Source organism: Salvia miltiorrhiza, chromosome 1, assembly GCF_028751815.1.
Source record: "Salvia miltiorrhiza cultivar Shanhuang (shh) chromosome 1, IMPLAD_Smil_shh, whole genome shotgun sequence".
Lineage (NCBI taxonomy): Eukaryota > Viridiplantae > Streptophyta > Magnoliopsida > Lamiales > Lamiaceae > Salvia > Salvia miltiorrhiza.
In genome coordinates, this window is record NC_080387.1 from 8,513,817 (window position 1) to 8,527,826 (window position 14,010).

Genomic DNA, 14,010 nt, shown 5'->3' on the forward strand with positions numbered 1-14,010 from the left:
ATTGGAGATCTTTTTGTCTGTCATAATTAATACGGGTTTTTATTAGATATAATGGATTGATATAGTTGGTGTGTCACTTTCTTAAAGAAAAATGGAAAAGCGAGATCATGTTTCGTCCACAATCTATATATGGTTTCCATTAATTCACAATGCACATCAATTGCATTATTCAATAAATACGACCCACATATAGTTCTCATTAATTCCAAAAACAGACCAATTGCATTTCTAAATAAATTTCAACGAACAAGGACAAAAGTTATTAAACGAAAAATAAAATTACAGGGATAAAATAAGCGTCTTTCATCATAGATAAATTGCAAATGCTTGTCAGCTTGAGATTGAGAAATAAGTTATGCATACACACACACCGCTAACCTTTCCTTCAAATTTGAATAGATAAAATCTAACGAAAAATATTATTTTCTTGTACACAAGAGGCATTCCCCTGCTACACTTCAAAATATACACAAATACAAGATTAATATTTCACCAAATGCTCTTCAAATGACTAGCACATCTTTTATTAACTCCCCCTACAGTTATTTACATAACTAAATTTGAGTTCTACACTACGCTACACCAACTACATCCTAGAACAGAGTTGAAGGTGAAAAGGAAAATTCGACTGCAAATGACAAGTCGCAACTACGTTCTGAAGAGTGAACGGACCCCTGGGACTTCCATAACCAATTTCTTTTGCTATAAATATTTCATAGGGCGTATAACTTCAGATAGACAGCAACATAAAGACGAAAAAGAAGAATTCAACTACAAATGACAAGTCACTAGGCTCTAAAGAATGAACATCTGGGACTTCCGTCTAGAGCAGAGTTGAGTGGCAGATTTGTTCTTTTTCTTTTCTTTTTTTTGCTATAAATATTTCACATAACTTCTTCTTCAGAGAGTCAATCAGCAGTAAGCAAAAAGAAGCATCTCAAGAGTTATTTACCATGGATGTTCGAGGAAGAATGGAGTTGGCTAGGTCTTCATTCAGCTTCACAGGAAGTGGTGGCATCTGCTTCATTATTTCTGGCAAGTCATTAAAGCTGCATTACAGAGTTCAGATCAATCCTTTATTTTGTCAAAAATGTTAACAATAATATCAGGCAATTCATATCCTGAAATAGGAAAGGCAAATATTCACATTGATGGTGATATATTAGTTTGTACTTTTTGTTGATAATTGATTGTCATTGCTATTTGTACTGACATTATCTCAAAGTACACCTGATAGTGTTACCTACACCAAATATTTGTGATGCCAATAGAAGATGGAAGAGTGATTCACCTCAAGCATGTCTAACAGAACCTATGTATATACAATATACAGATCATAGAGAGGTTGATCTAAAATTGCATTATAAAAAACCTCACTAGTGGTAGAAACTGCAAAAGACAGTCAATAAAATAATGTAAATATCTAGAACAGCTTAAACTATATCAAATTAGGGAAAAGTTCAGTTCCGTTCCCCTAAACTGGGTTTTCTTCTTGGTTGGGGAAGGAGGAGAAATAACCAAATTTCTGAAACTTGGCAAAGCGAAATTCAACAAAAGAAAGCAAAAGGACTCCACAATTTGGGAAGACAAGCATTACCGAGCAACATTTGATCATACTATCGTTCCAGGCATGATTTAAACAGCTAAGATAGTAAAAAGCACATGAAAAGAACAGTCTTGTCAACTGCAAAAAACAAGTCTAATCTCCCATGGATACTAGAGCTCAGAAAATGATCGTGCTTTGAAAGGAATGCACAAAGTATCTTGGACATACTCATTTAAGATTGAAAGGATATTTGTCCGAGCTTGACAGAAGAGGTCGATGTTCTCATGGATCTGTAGGAAAAAAAAAATTAAAAAATATTAATGTCCCATCATATTGTTGAAAATCTTATTTAAGCCATGTCATGAGCAGTATAAGGAAAAAAAAAGTGATTTGTGTATCTCAATAATATCCAAATTAGATCCTCTTTAATGAATCATAAGTCCAGCAGTCTACGATGTGCTCAAATTTTCAAAAGTTAAATATTACTACCTCCGTCTACAAAGAGTATACTGCTTTCCATTTTTGGACATGACCCCACTTCTCTTTTTAACTACAACCGCTAATTTCTATATGGCCCCACACTCAATTCAACCACAACCATTCATTTCTACTTAACACACATCTACCAACTATTTTCTTAAAACCCGTGTTTACCAAAAGTTGTATACTCTTGGTGGACGGAGGTAGTAAAATTTATTATATTTATTCAATTTGCAGAATTAGTCTTTTAATAATTAATAGTACTCATTGTGATTGAGAAGTAAAGTAATAAAACGTTTATGTGATGTCAAAGAAAATGGGAAATAGAAAGGAAGGACAGTTCGTATACTCCCTCCGACCCTAAAAATTGAGACCCAAATGAGATGGCACAATTTATGAAAAAGTGTGGTAGTTGTGTTTGAGTGGAGATTGAGTCCCACACCATTTTGTAAATAGTGGGAGGGAAAGCTTGTGCGGTCATTTCCAAATAAGGAAAGATCACAATTTCCAGGGACATCCCGATATAGTAATAAAGTCACAATTTTAAGGGATGGAGGGAGTAACAGAGGTGATACAAACTAAGTGATGGCAATTTAGATGACAGAAGATATATCTTAATTGAAATGGCCTCAAGACAATTAAAAAGCACTAATTAAATGCACTTCATTTATCTACAATATAGGTATAGCTAAAAGCATTAAACAACTAATAAACACATTATTTTTAACAGCATGAGCTTCAATTCTCATCCGAAAACTTCAGAGCAATCCATTTGCTTCATATTGATCTGGAAGAACTATTGAACTATGACAACTTCCAATGGCACAACAACCAGAAACCCTATATTGTTTATGGGAAGCAAAAACACAATGGGACTTGTATAGGTCCACAGTATATGATTTGCTACATTGGTCAACCTATTCGGCTATTCCATGATTAAAGATTGATGAGCCACATAATGCCTGCCAAATTGTTTGGACTCACGGAATTGTATAATTCTTAAATAACAAACCAAGCTTCAGCCAGCCAACCATGAACAAAGAATAAACTGATTCCTACTGTCCATCAAAGATGTAGAAAACTATTGAACTCATAAATTTTCATTAAAAAAATCCTTCTGGGAATTGGGAGTCCATATGATGTAAATGCACTTTACCTTGAAGGCAGAAAAATTGGCAGAAATTTGATCCAAGGCATTAGCACTTTGCTCAAGAAGCTGTCCAGTGACTCCACCAATAGCTGAAATTAACCAAATTAACTGTATTGAGATATACTACTCAAAAACAGTACTGAGATACAAATCGAACAAAGCATTCAGAAGCAATGGGCATGTAGAAGTAAAATGGCCATCAGATACAGTCCACACTTATAGAAAGGATCACAAAATCTTAAACAGAAAACTTGAGCACAATGTATCTCTTACATTAAGGGGTGAGAATAGTACATCTGAGAATAAGATCTGCTAGATAGCTACTGACATACTTTAAACTCATGAGCAGCTTGACAACCCTATTTTAATAGCTGCTTGAAAGAGTTCTTAATTGTAATAAAGAAAGATGCATTTCAAGAAAGAGAAACAAACGGAGACAAAACATCCAGCAATAAACAAGCGCCACTCTTTTGCAACTCTATAGTACAAGACATTTGTTTTCTAGCTAAGTTCAAATATTCTAACACACTGTGGCACATATCTATGACAAGTTAAGACATTATCTTTAGATGATACTCAAACAATCTATACTTTAGAAACTATAAAATTGAATACAAAAGCTAATTAAATCAATGGCGTCATTCTGTAGATTCAAACACTTCTTGCACTACTGAAGAATAGTTGAAAGCACTTTCCTTAATATCTTGTATGATCTAGGCAAGAGTGGCATGTCTATGTACACCTGACATGCATCAGGTAGAATTAGCACTTAAGAGTCTCAAAAACATGTAAAAGCTATTTACCTCCAAATTTCCCTGTAAGCAAGTACTTCTAGACCAAGAAGTTGGAGATCCTATTAAATTGTCTTTGAAACATTCAAATTCCAAGGGTGATGATACAGCAGGTGAGGGTTGTGAAAAATCTAGCATATATTCAAGGTTTATCAAGAGGAGGGTAGTAAATATTTCAAAAATGCAAATTTGTGAAAATATAGAAACTAACTTCAAACAAAAAGTAAGGTAATATCCAAGTGACACCCCAGAAAAACTGTCTGAATTCCAATGAATACATCCAATGTTAGAGTAAGGACAAACCTTTATATGAAATTCCATCATCACTTTCCATCAACATTGGCTGAACATATGGAGGGCCATTTGAGCGGTTTGCTACTTGAGAAGATTTTGGCAATGAATCTATTGCTTTTTCCTGGAACATCATATCGCGATAAATGTTTGACATTAGATGAACTCAACATATTCCGACAAGAAAAACGAACTAGAACTTGTTTGGCCACATTTAACTCTGACGCTGGACTAGTTGCAACCAATGTTTTAAAAAACGAAAAAAAACGCCGCTTAAACGCCGTTTCAAAGCGGTTCGGCAGAATCCCGTTCCTCAAGCGCCGTTTATCCCCCTCCCCCCTGAACGTGCGCCTCCATCTCGCCGAGGCAGTCCGAGGCGGTGAGGCGGCGCCTCACACCGCGAGGCGTGCGCCTCTACACTTTGTCAAATTTATGAGTTTTCTTACCTAATTGAGTATGTATGGGCTGCGAAAATTCATGGGCTTCATGAAATTTAGCCCTAAATTGAATGGGCTTTTACAATTTAGGAGTAATTAGTATTTTAATTAGAGAAAAAAGTTATAAAAATAAAAAAAAACCTAGGATTCTCTACGCTCACGCACGCATGCACCCACCCAAGCTCTCCATCTCCTCCTCTCCTGTCCTCTCCATCTCTTGGCCTTGCCCTTCGCCATCTCAGATTCTCAGTTGAGGAGCAGACAGACGGCAACAACAGAACAAAGCATATAGCAGCAGTTAAGATTTTAAAGATTTATTAGTAGTTAAGATAGCAGAACAAAGACTTTCGACTTTAATAGCAGAACTTATTAGTAGTTAAGATAGCAGAACAAAGCTGAGAGCAGCAGTTAAGATTTTCGACTTTAATTTAAGATTTAAAAAACTTATTAGTAGTTAAGAACTTTTGTGTTTTGGAATAATTGTTATGTTTTTAAGTGTTTTGGAATATTTGCTATGTTTTTATGTGTTTTATGATATTAGGTATGATTTATGTGTGTGTATGAATTCCGTTTTTTTTTTTTCCGCCTCACCCCGTTTCGAAACTTACGCCTCGTGAGGCAGACGAAAAACGTTTCGCCTCACAAAACGTACTTTAAAACATTGGTTGCAACATATATTGTTCATGGTCACATACCTTCCAAAATCCTGTCTCTAGAACAAGAAATAATATCTAGCTAGAAACACCAGAATATTAATTCTAAGAATTAAACAGTATTACTATGTGGAAAATGAGATTCGAGTAATAAACCCACAACCTTATGTTGATTAATTTGACTACAAAACTAAGAAGCATTAAAACATCAGTAATGCTTCAACATGATGGACAATAATCTCATCTTGAAACATTGACCAACTTAAGATCATTTTTTATCAAACCTAAAACTGTTTTGAGTCCATGTGCTACCCATAGGCCATAGCTATATAAACACACAACATTCTGGCATTCTGTATATAGTGAATCAGAGTAGCTCAAACTCAGGAATTACATATCTCCTGTCCATTATAACTTTCTTATTTGGTCAGCTCAACTTTTTGAAATAAAACGATTCATTCAGAAGCAACACTTGAGAAAGACAATAAATCACTAATTTCCAAGTTACAAAGCTGCTGGTTAATGGTGCTTACGAAATGGCCAAAAGAGCACCATATTGCAGGACAGATAAGACAGTGGAAAGAAGATTCTATAATAAGACAGCATTCATGTTTGATATTAACACAAATGAGGATTATGGTTAACAAACTACTGCACGTACCTTTTTGTCTTTACTTTTTCTCGAATTGTTATCATCTTTTCTTCTCTTGCCATTTTCCTTTTTCTGAAAAAAGTGAGCCATTCAAGTCAATAAAAATTGGAATTTGGTGAAAGCTACTTGCTAATTAGAATACAGGATCTTGTTGGTTATGTAGCATCCACTATCCATATACACAAATATACAACCAAGAGGGTGTCTCTGAAAATGGGCAATGAGTCCTACAACTGGCATACCCCATTGGAAGTAGCATGTACTATAGGGAATCATGTTTCCATAATCCAAACTGCCAAATCTACAATGGATTAAAATTTTGAAGTTCTAAAATATTCATTCTAATCTCCTTAGTTTTATAGTTCAAATGCATTCTGTAGTCTGTTACATCTTCATAATCCAATGCCACTACTGAAGGGGACAACTTTTTCAACCACAACAGAAACATTTAAATCAACATCCACTAAATCCAAATTATTGTCCTATTTTTCAATAACTTAATAGTCAGTTTTTAAAATGGTCAAGTTAAACAATATTCTTTCACCATCTCAAATTTCAAGGGAAGCCAGAATTAAACATTAAAGTCTTCGGATTTACCTCAATGATTGCATTAAGAAGTTAAAACTCAAAATCAATTAAAATAACAATGAATGTGACTACTATTCTGGTGTTACAGAATTTTATCAGTGTTCTTATTAACAAAAAAAAAGTCAATATAAATAATTAAGTAAACTTAATGTCAAAAATGAATTTAATTTTGATGCTTCACAACAAAATTAAGAAATGTACATGCATGCTAAACCCAAATATACAAGCTCACATTCATCCATCTGCAACGCAATGCAACATCACGGACTGTTTTATCTTTTAATGCCTGAGCAATTTTAGCATACCGAATAATGTTGGTTTCAGAGGCATATCTGCAGAAGGGATGACTCATTATCAACAAGGTGCAATATAAAGCTAGATCCAAAGGACCAGAAAACAAATTAAATCAACTAATAAAAATAGGCCAAGAAAAAATCAATTCAGAAAATGAACAGAAACAGTGGCAAAAGAGGTCCAATAAATGAACATGGAGTAAGAGGTAGAAACTAATATTTTAAAAATCAGAATTCCAACTCAAACCTAATATAAATTAAAAACATCAAAATGAGAAGTTCAAAACCTAGGTCCAAACCACTTCATCAATTTTACCAAATTAGCTTATTTTGGGTTTCAGAGTTGAGTCGTAAGGTGAATATTTTAACTACACACAACTTATTTTGTAAAGTTGAAGAGGGGAATAATTTAATTTGAAGCCTATAATCAAAATGCATTGTTTAAATGAATATCACTCTCAATTTTTGCTAGAACAAAATAACTCCGAAAATTTGCATGCAGTATTGTGGTACAAACAACCAAGCGATCAAGGTAATCAGAACCAGTAAACATTGAGTTAACTTTCTATAGCTTGAGCTTTTGTGTGTCAATTTGTCTGGATATTAGTAAGTTAAAGTTCAAATGAATTTAAGTAGATTCACATTCTCACACAACTTCTATCATTCTTAACTAAGCAAGGAAGTCCAAATCTTCCATACCAGATAGTAGATGTTTAAAATCAGTTTGTGATTACCTGGCTGAAATAACTTTTCAGCCCTAAAAATATAAACAAGACTCTGATATAATTGAAGGTAGCTGCCACAAATTGGCATAAGATCAAGAGAAATTTTGAGATAAACTGAACTACAGGAGGCCTAGCTTGAAATTCTTAAGAAACTACAATTATGGCGCAAATTCCGTGTAGATACACGAGCTTCACGTCCCTATTTTATTGATATGCGCATGCATCCCTGCCTATCTCCACAATTCCACAAAAAAGCACAACAGCAAACTGCAGAAATCCGTAACAACTTAATTAAACAGGACTAGAATAATAAAATTAGGCTAACTTGGTAAGCAAATCTTCTAGCGTCGATTGTTCCTCAGGCGTCCAATCAAGCGATAGGCCCGGGTTATGGCGGAGTGCGGTTTGAGCTGTCCCCGGCAAGGACACGCCGCTGCCGCTGGTATTCTCCGGCACGCTGCCGTTGCTGTTGCCGTTATTATTATTATTGTTACCATTTCTATGAACGCCTGAAGGGTTAGCACTCGCAGCCATCGACGACACGGGCGAAATCTACACTTGTAATAATTCTATAACAGCTGGATTTCCAACTCAATTGCAGAATATTTGGGAATTTAATGAGCTGAGGAAGAGATTCGGTGGCCAATTTGGGCAGATTCAAGCTGAATTCTAGGGTTAGACAAAGGAATTGAGGATTGGTGTATGGCAATCAGTACATCAGAACGGTATTCAGTTGAGGAAGACAAAAGATGTACGGAACAGGGGTTTAAGCTGATATTTTTACCTCTTCTGTCTTCTTCCTCAAATATGAATAAAATATTGCGACCTTAACTTTGCCATACTTTCTGTTTCTAAAATAAACTTTGCCATACTTTCACGAAATTCTTTTGATGACTTCTGCTATTTTTTTTTTCTTATTTTATAAATCACACGATTAAATAAAAAAATTTAAATACAATACAACTATGGATTGGAACTCTCTAACCCAAGCTTTAGGCATTTATAAAAACTTGAGTATAATTGGGTGTATCGTACAATTGAGATGATTCGCACTCAAATCCTGATCCGTATACTGATTCGAACCCGCATTCTAACCCAGATCGTATAAATGACATTATTTGGTTATATAAATGACACTGCCTACAATTGACACTATTCAGTTATATAAATGATACTATAATATTTAAAAATATATTAGTATTATTTTCGATGTTATAGGGTCATTTAAAATAGTATAGTGTCATTTACAATCTTATAGTGTTAATTACACGTAGTATCATTTATATTTTTGAATCGTGTCAATTATACATAGTATCATTTACACACAATGTCATTTGTATAGCAGTGTTAATTACATGCAGTATCATTTATTTAACCGAATAATATTATTTACACAGTTCGGGTCAGGATATGAGTTCTGATCAGGGTACGGGTCAGGGTCTGAGTACGGATGCAACTCGGTTGTACGGTACATCCGGTTGTACTCAAGACCACCTCTTGGACATTAACCATTTACCGCTAGCTAAAACTTAAAATTTAATTTGATTATAAAAAAATCAAGAAGATTTTTTATCGTAAATTGCGTTTGCGTGTGATCAAGAACATATAAAAACATGAATTTAATCTATCTATCTATTATTATATATATAGATTACATTTTTTAGAGCCCATAACCATTCTCTATCCTACGTGGCGCTCTCAAAATTCTCCATTCTCTTTCTTCTAATGTCTACATTTTATTTATTTTTAATAATAATTAAATATATACATATTATTTGATTCATCATTAATTTATTCAAAAAAGTTCTCCATCATTAACATCAGTATAATTATTAGGCATCTTGCATTTGGAATGATATAAAATTATGCTCATTACTTAAAACGTTCCTTATATAATGGCATCAATTACTTTTAATATTTTATACAATATTAATTATATTATAATTTAAAACGCATCATGTTCAAGGATTTATGCTCTAATATGTTATTGCTTATTTATACGGATCTATTTATACGGATCTATAATATTATTTATTTATACTTTAATAACATAAGTTATTTATATTTTTCATATTTATACTATAATATTGGCTCTATTTAAGCTTCAACCAAAGCAAATCAAATGCATCATGTTCAAAGTTTCACAATCTATTAATATATTAAGGGTGCGTTCTCTTTAGTTGTAAATTTATCATGAGAAAATGAAGGATAAACAAAATTTTACCATTTAAATCCTTCATTTCTTTTCCCACATTTCCTACTTAACCCTTGCTCATTCCTCATTTACACTACAAAGGAGGGATAATATTACCCCTCCAAAAATGGTGTGATAATATTATCCATCATTTGTAGTGTAAATGAGACATGAGTAAGGGTCAAGTAGGAAATGTGAGAAAAGAAATGAAGGATTTAAATGGTGAAATTTTGTTTATCCTTCCTTTACCCATGATAAATTTACAACCAAAGAGAACACACCCTAAAGAGCTACATATTGGACAGCTCACAATCATTCTCTATTCTACATGACACTCTAGAATGCTTATATTTTTAATTTTCTAAATCCTTCATTTCATACCTTTTAAATCCAAAGAAAATATAAATAAAATACAATCATAAACGTTATCTTCCTCAAATTAATTTATAATAGAAAGGCAAATGTTTATGTAATGCAATTAATGGTTGGAGCAAAAGTTATGGCACCATATATTATTTTCAAAAATCTATCCTAAATATTAGCTAATGAAATTTTAATATCTTCTTTATAATAAGAAAATCAAATTTGCCTATGTGGCATTCTAGAATTCATACGTTTTGAAATACCACTATTCTTCTTTAATTCATTTTCATTTTTTTTCATAAATTACATCTCTTATCCAACATTAATTTTTAATCAAATTTTAACTTGACTAAAGCCTATATGGAGAGCTCTCCACTATTAATTATATAAAGAGCTACATATTGGAGAGTTCTCTATTATTCTCTATTCTACATGACATTATTATAATTTAGTATTTCTTTTATTCCCAATTCTACACTATATGACATTTTACATTTTTTCTTTAATCTTTATTTAAAGTATTAGTTATAGGTATTCAAAAACCCTCAAATGGCCACATAAATATGGTATATCATAATTGTATATTGATTAATAATTTCAATCGAAGTACTAAGTTACAAAAGCAATAATTATGCTAGCTAACCAATTATTTATTCAACATTAGATGTTACAAAATATAGTGCATAATTCTTGACAATCAATTAATTTATTTCCTAAATTCATAAATAAAATTGCATATATTTTTTAGAAATCCACAACCATTGTAAATGTGAAAACTCTAATTAATTTAAGTTATTTAATTCTAGTTTTAAAAAAATGACGAGTTTACCTCGGTATCAACATTGAGAAAGTTGAAAATTCTAATTGTGTGTTAAGCATAAGATGATTTTTCTAAACATTAATATTTATATATAAAATAAATTAAGTATAATAAAATGTGACTTAATATATTTAAAACTAATTCATCTTGATATGTCTACATAAGTCTTGTATTTATTCAACGTAGCAAAATTATTTTTTGTATTAAATTAATGACAATTATTAAAATACGATTTTATTTAAGAGGAAAAAAAGGAAAAACGGAAACAGAAAACCCTTGAAAGCACAGGGACGCAGACTAAGGGCCGAGCCTCATTAAAACCTTCTTACAGAAAACCCCATGGGAAAAACCGTAAGAAGGAAAAAGAGTGCTCGAAAAGAAAAGCAAACGAAAAGGGAGCTGAAGGGAGGGTTTCAGGAACTCCGGCCTAACCATCGTCCCCAAACCAACCCGGCTCAAGCAAACCAAAAACAAGAAAACCAAAACTGAAGCAAACAGTAGGCCGGTTAGACGCCGTTGCCAACTGACTTCAGAAAATCCCAAGGAGCCTAGGGCCGGTGAGACGTCGTCGCCCCAAGCTCCACAGAATAAACGAGCAAAGGGCCGGTGATACGCCGTCGCCCCATACCCAACTAAAAAAGAAAAAATGGGAAGCTTATGGCCGGTTATATGTCGTCGCCATAAGGAATTCCAAGAACGCAAAACATAGATGATCCAATATAGGCCGGTTATACGCCGTCGCCTATATCGAATCAAAAAAACATTAAGAACAATACAGATGAAGCAAAAAAGAAACTTCTTGAGGAAGCTCAAAATCAACGCTAGCTCCAAAAAATGGAGAATCAGCAGCTTCCCAAAACAGCCACTCCCAAACCGACGCCTTCTCACAGCAGAAGGGGGTAGCAGACCCTGGTGTCCGACCTCTGCTGCTCCTCTCTCAAACTTACCCAAACAAAAGTGATCCCCAAACTCGGACGCCCACCACCTGTTCGCCAAAAAGCAGGATCGCATCTCACCAAAATACAACTTAAAACTTGCATCTAACATGGCTATGTACTGATAAATCACGCACCACAGCCTCCCAAATACAGTCAACTCCAAACGGCCACCATCCTTCCGGGGTGTGAGGACTAGCCATGATATCCGCCGGGACGTTTCCTTCTCTGAAAATGTGAGAAATCCTGTAGTCCATTTTCTCTAAAAGCAAAAGAGCTTGATTCCAAATTGCTTTGAATCTCCATGGAACCCGAGTGGATTTAGAAGAAAGGATATGAACAACATACGACGAATCGGCTTCAAACCAAAGCTTGTTCCAACCCCAATGATTAGCCAACTGGATCGCCGAGATCACGCCAAGCAGCTCGGCTTCAAAAGCGAAGCCCAGCCCTCCCTCCACATGAAAACACCCTCTCACAAAGCCTCGCCAATCACGAAACACGCCACCAGCGCAGATACGGCCCGGAGCTCCTATCGCCGAACCATCAGTGTTCGCTTTCAGCCATAAATTAGCAGGTGGAGACCAATAGACCGAAGTCATCTCTGGAGGCGAGCGAATTCTCGGCCGAACACCCATCTGCCGAATAACAAGATAATCCTTCCATTTATTGTCCATATGCCCCATTTTTGGAAAAGAATTATCTACTTCAATAAAAGTAGCTTTAAGGAAAACCAAGATTTCTTGATGAACAAAAACTTTGTCGTCAAAGTGGCACTTATTTCTTGCAGTCCAAAGAGCCCAGATTAAAGAAATAACTCCCAACTTCTAGAACTTTTTAATTTGCGAACTCAGGTGCACCGACCACGCGAACACTAGCAACTCATTAATACTGTGACAAGCCAAGCCTTCATCCAAACCAAACCAACAAAGTAAGGCACACCAAATAGGTCGAACTTTAGAGCAATTCCAAAGAATGTGGTCCAAATCCTCTGCATCTCCAAAACAAAACGAACAATAGTTAGGTATGATACTCCCTGCTTAATCACTTTGTCAAGAGTGGGAAGGCGGTTGAGAATAACCCGCCAACAGATGATGGAACGGCGAACAGGAATAAACCTTTCCCAAATCCAGGTACCCCACGAAACACGCGGAAAATGATGACAACGGGAGGCAAAGGCCAGAGCCGAGGTGACCTCCCCATGAATCGAAGGCTTCCATAAGCGGACATCCTCCTCGTTTCCAATCGGCAAGAGCAGAATGTCATAGACAATATCAGAGAACTCATCGACAAACTCCTGAGCAAAATGCCAGACCCCATCATAAAAATAGTCCGACACCGTTTGCTGAAGTCGATGCCTCATAAAAATAGGGATGTTGGTTTTTTCTACCATAGTGTAGCCAAGCCAATCATCATGCCAGAAGTAGATCGACTGACCATTTCCAAGAAGACAGTAAGAATCGTCAATAAGCTCCGGGATAAGCTGCTTAACACCTCCCCAAACCGAAGAAGCAAGCGCCACTTTGCGGGGACGACCGAGAGTGTCAAGATATCTACTCTTCATGATATTGAAGCCGAACTGACTTCCAAGAATGACTTTCCAAGCAAGTTTCATCAGGAAGGCTTCATTCATCATAGTAAACGATCTAACGCCCAATCCTCCTTCCTCCTTAATACCACAAACCCCGTCCTATTAAATTAATGACAATACAAATTGACTAATTGATTTATAAACATTTTTGCTAGGTATATGTTTTTTTATAGCTCTAGACGAGATTATTTTCAAAATTCACTATTGGTCTTTCAAACTCCAGACAAGATAATGTTAAAAAGTCAGAGGTAGTCTATGAAGTTTCATACGTGATATATATACCCAAAACTCAATTTCGGCTCCAAACAATATGATGCTCACAAGTTAGAAGTGGTTTGCCAAGCTCCAAACGAGATGATGCTCATAACTAAATTCCGATCCTTTAAGCTTCAAATGAGATAATACTTAGCACTCAACTCCGGTCTTTCAAGCTCCAAATAAGTGATACTTAGAACTCAGCTCTGGTCTATCAAACTATGGACGAGATGATGCTTACAAGTC

At 35.0% G+C, this 14,010-nt stretch overlaps 1 protein-coding gene across 2 annotated transcripts; it reads right to left on the reverse strand.

Annotated features, from left to right (window-relative positions):
* Positions 1–379: 379 nt before the first annotated feature.
* Positions 380–8,494, reverse strand: LOC131006504 (uncharacterized). 2 transcript variants are annotated; one of them, XM_057933653.1, is made up of 7 exons: positions 7,932–8,494; positions 6,821–6,920; positions 6,010–6,072; positions 4,271–4,382; positions 3,183–3,265; positions 1,775–1,836; positions 380–1,049 (listed from the first exon to the last, which is right to left on the reverse strand). In XM_057933653.1, the coding sequence occupies exons 1-7, from the start codon at positions 8,138–8,140 to the stop codon at positions 938–940; spliced, it is 741 nt and encodes a 246-aa protein (XP_057789636.1). In that variant the 5' UTR covers positions 8,141–8,494; the 3' UTR covers positions 380–937. The 2 variants fall into 2 exon arrangements, with proteins under 2 accessions (XP_057789636.1, XP_057789637.1); XM_057933654.1 differs by lacking the exons at positions 380–1,049; positions 1,775–1,836; positions 3,183–3,265 and adding an exon at positions 3,312–4,098 and having other exon boundaries at positions 7,932–8,471.
* Positions 8,495–14,010: the final 5,516 nt, after the last annotated feature.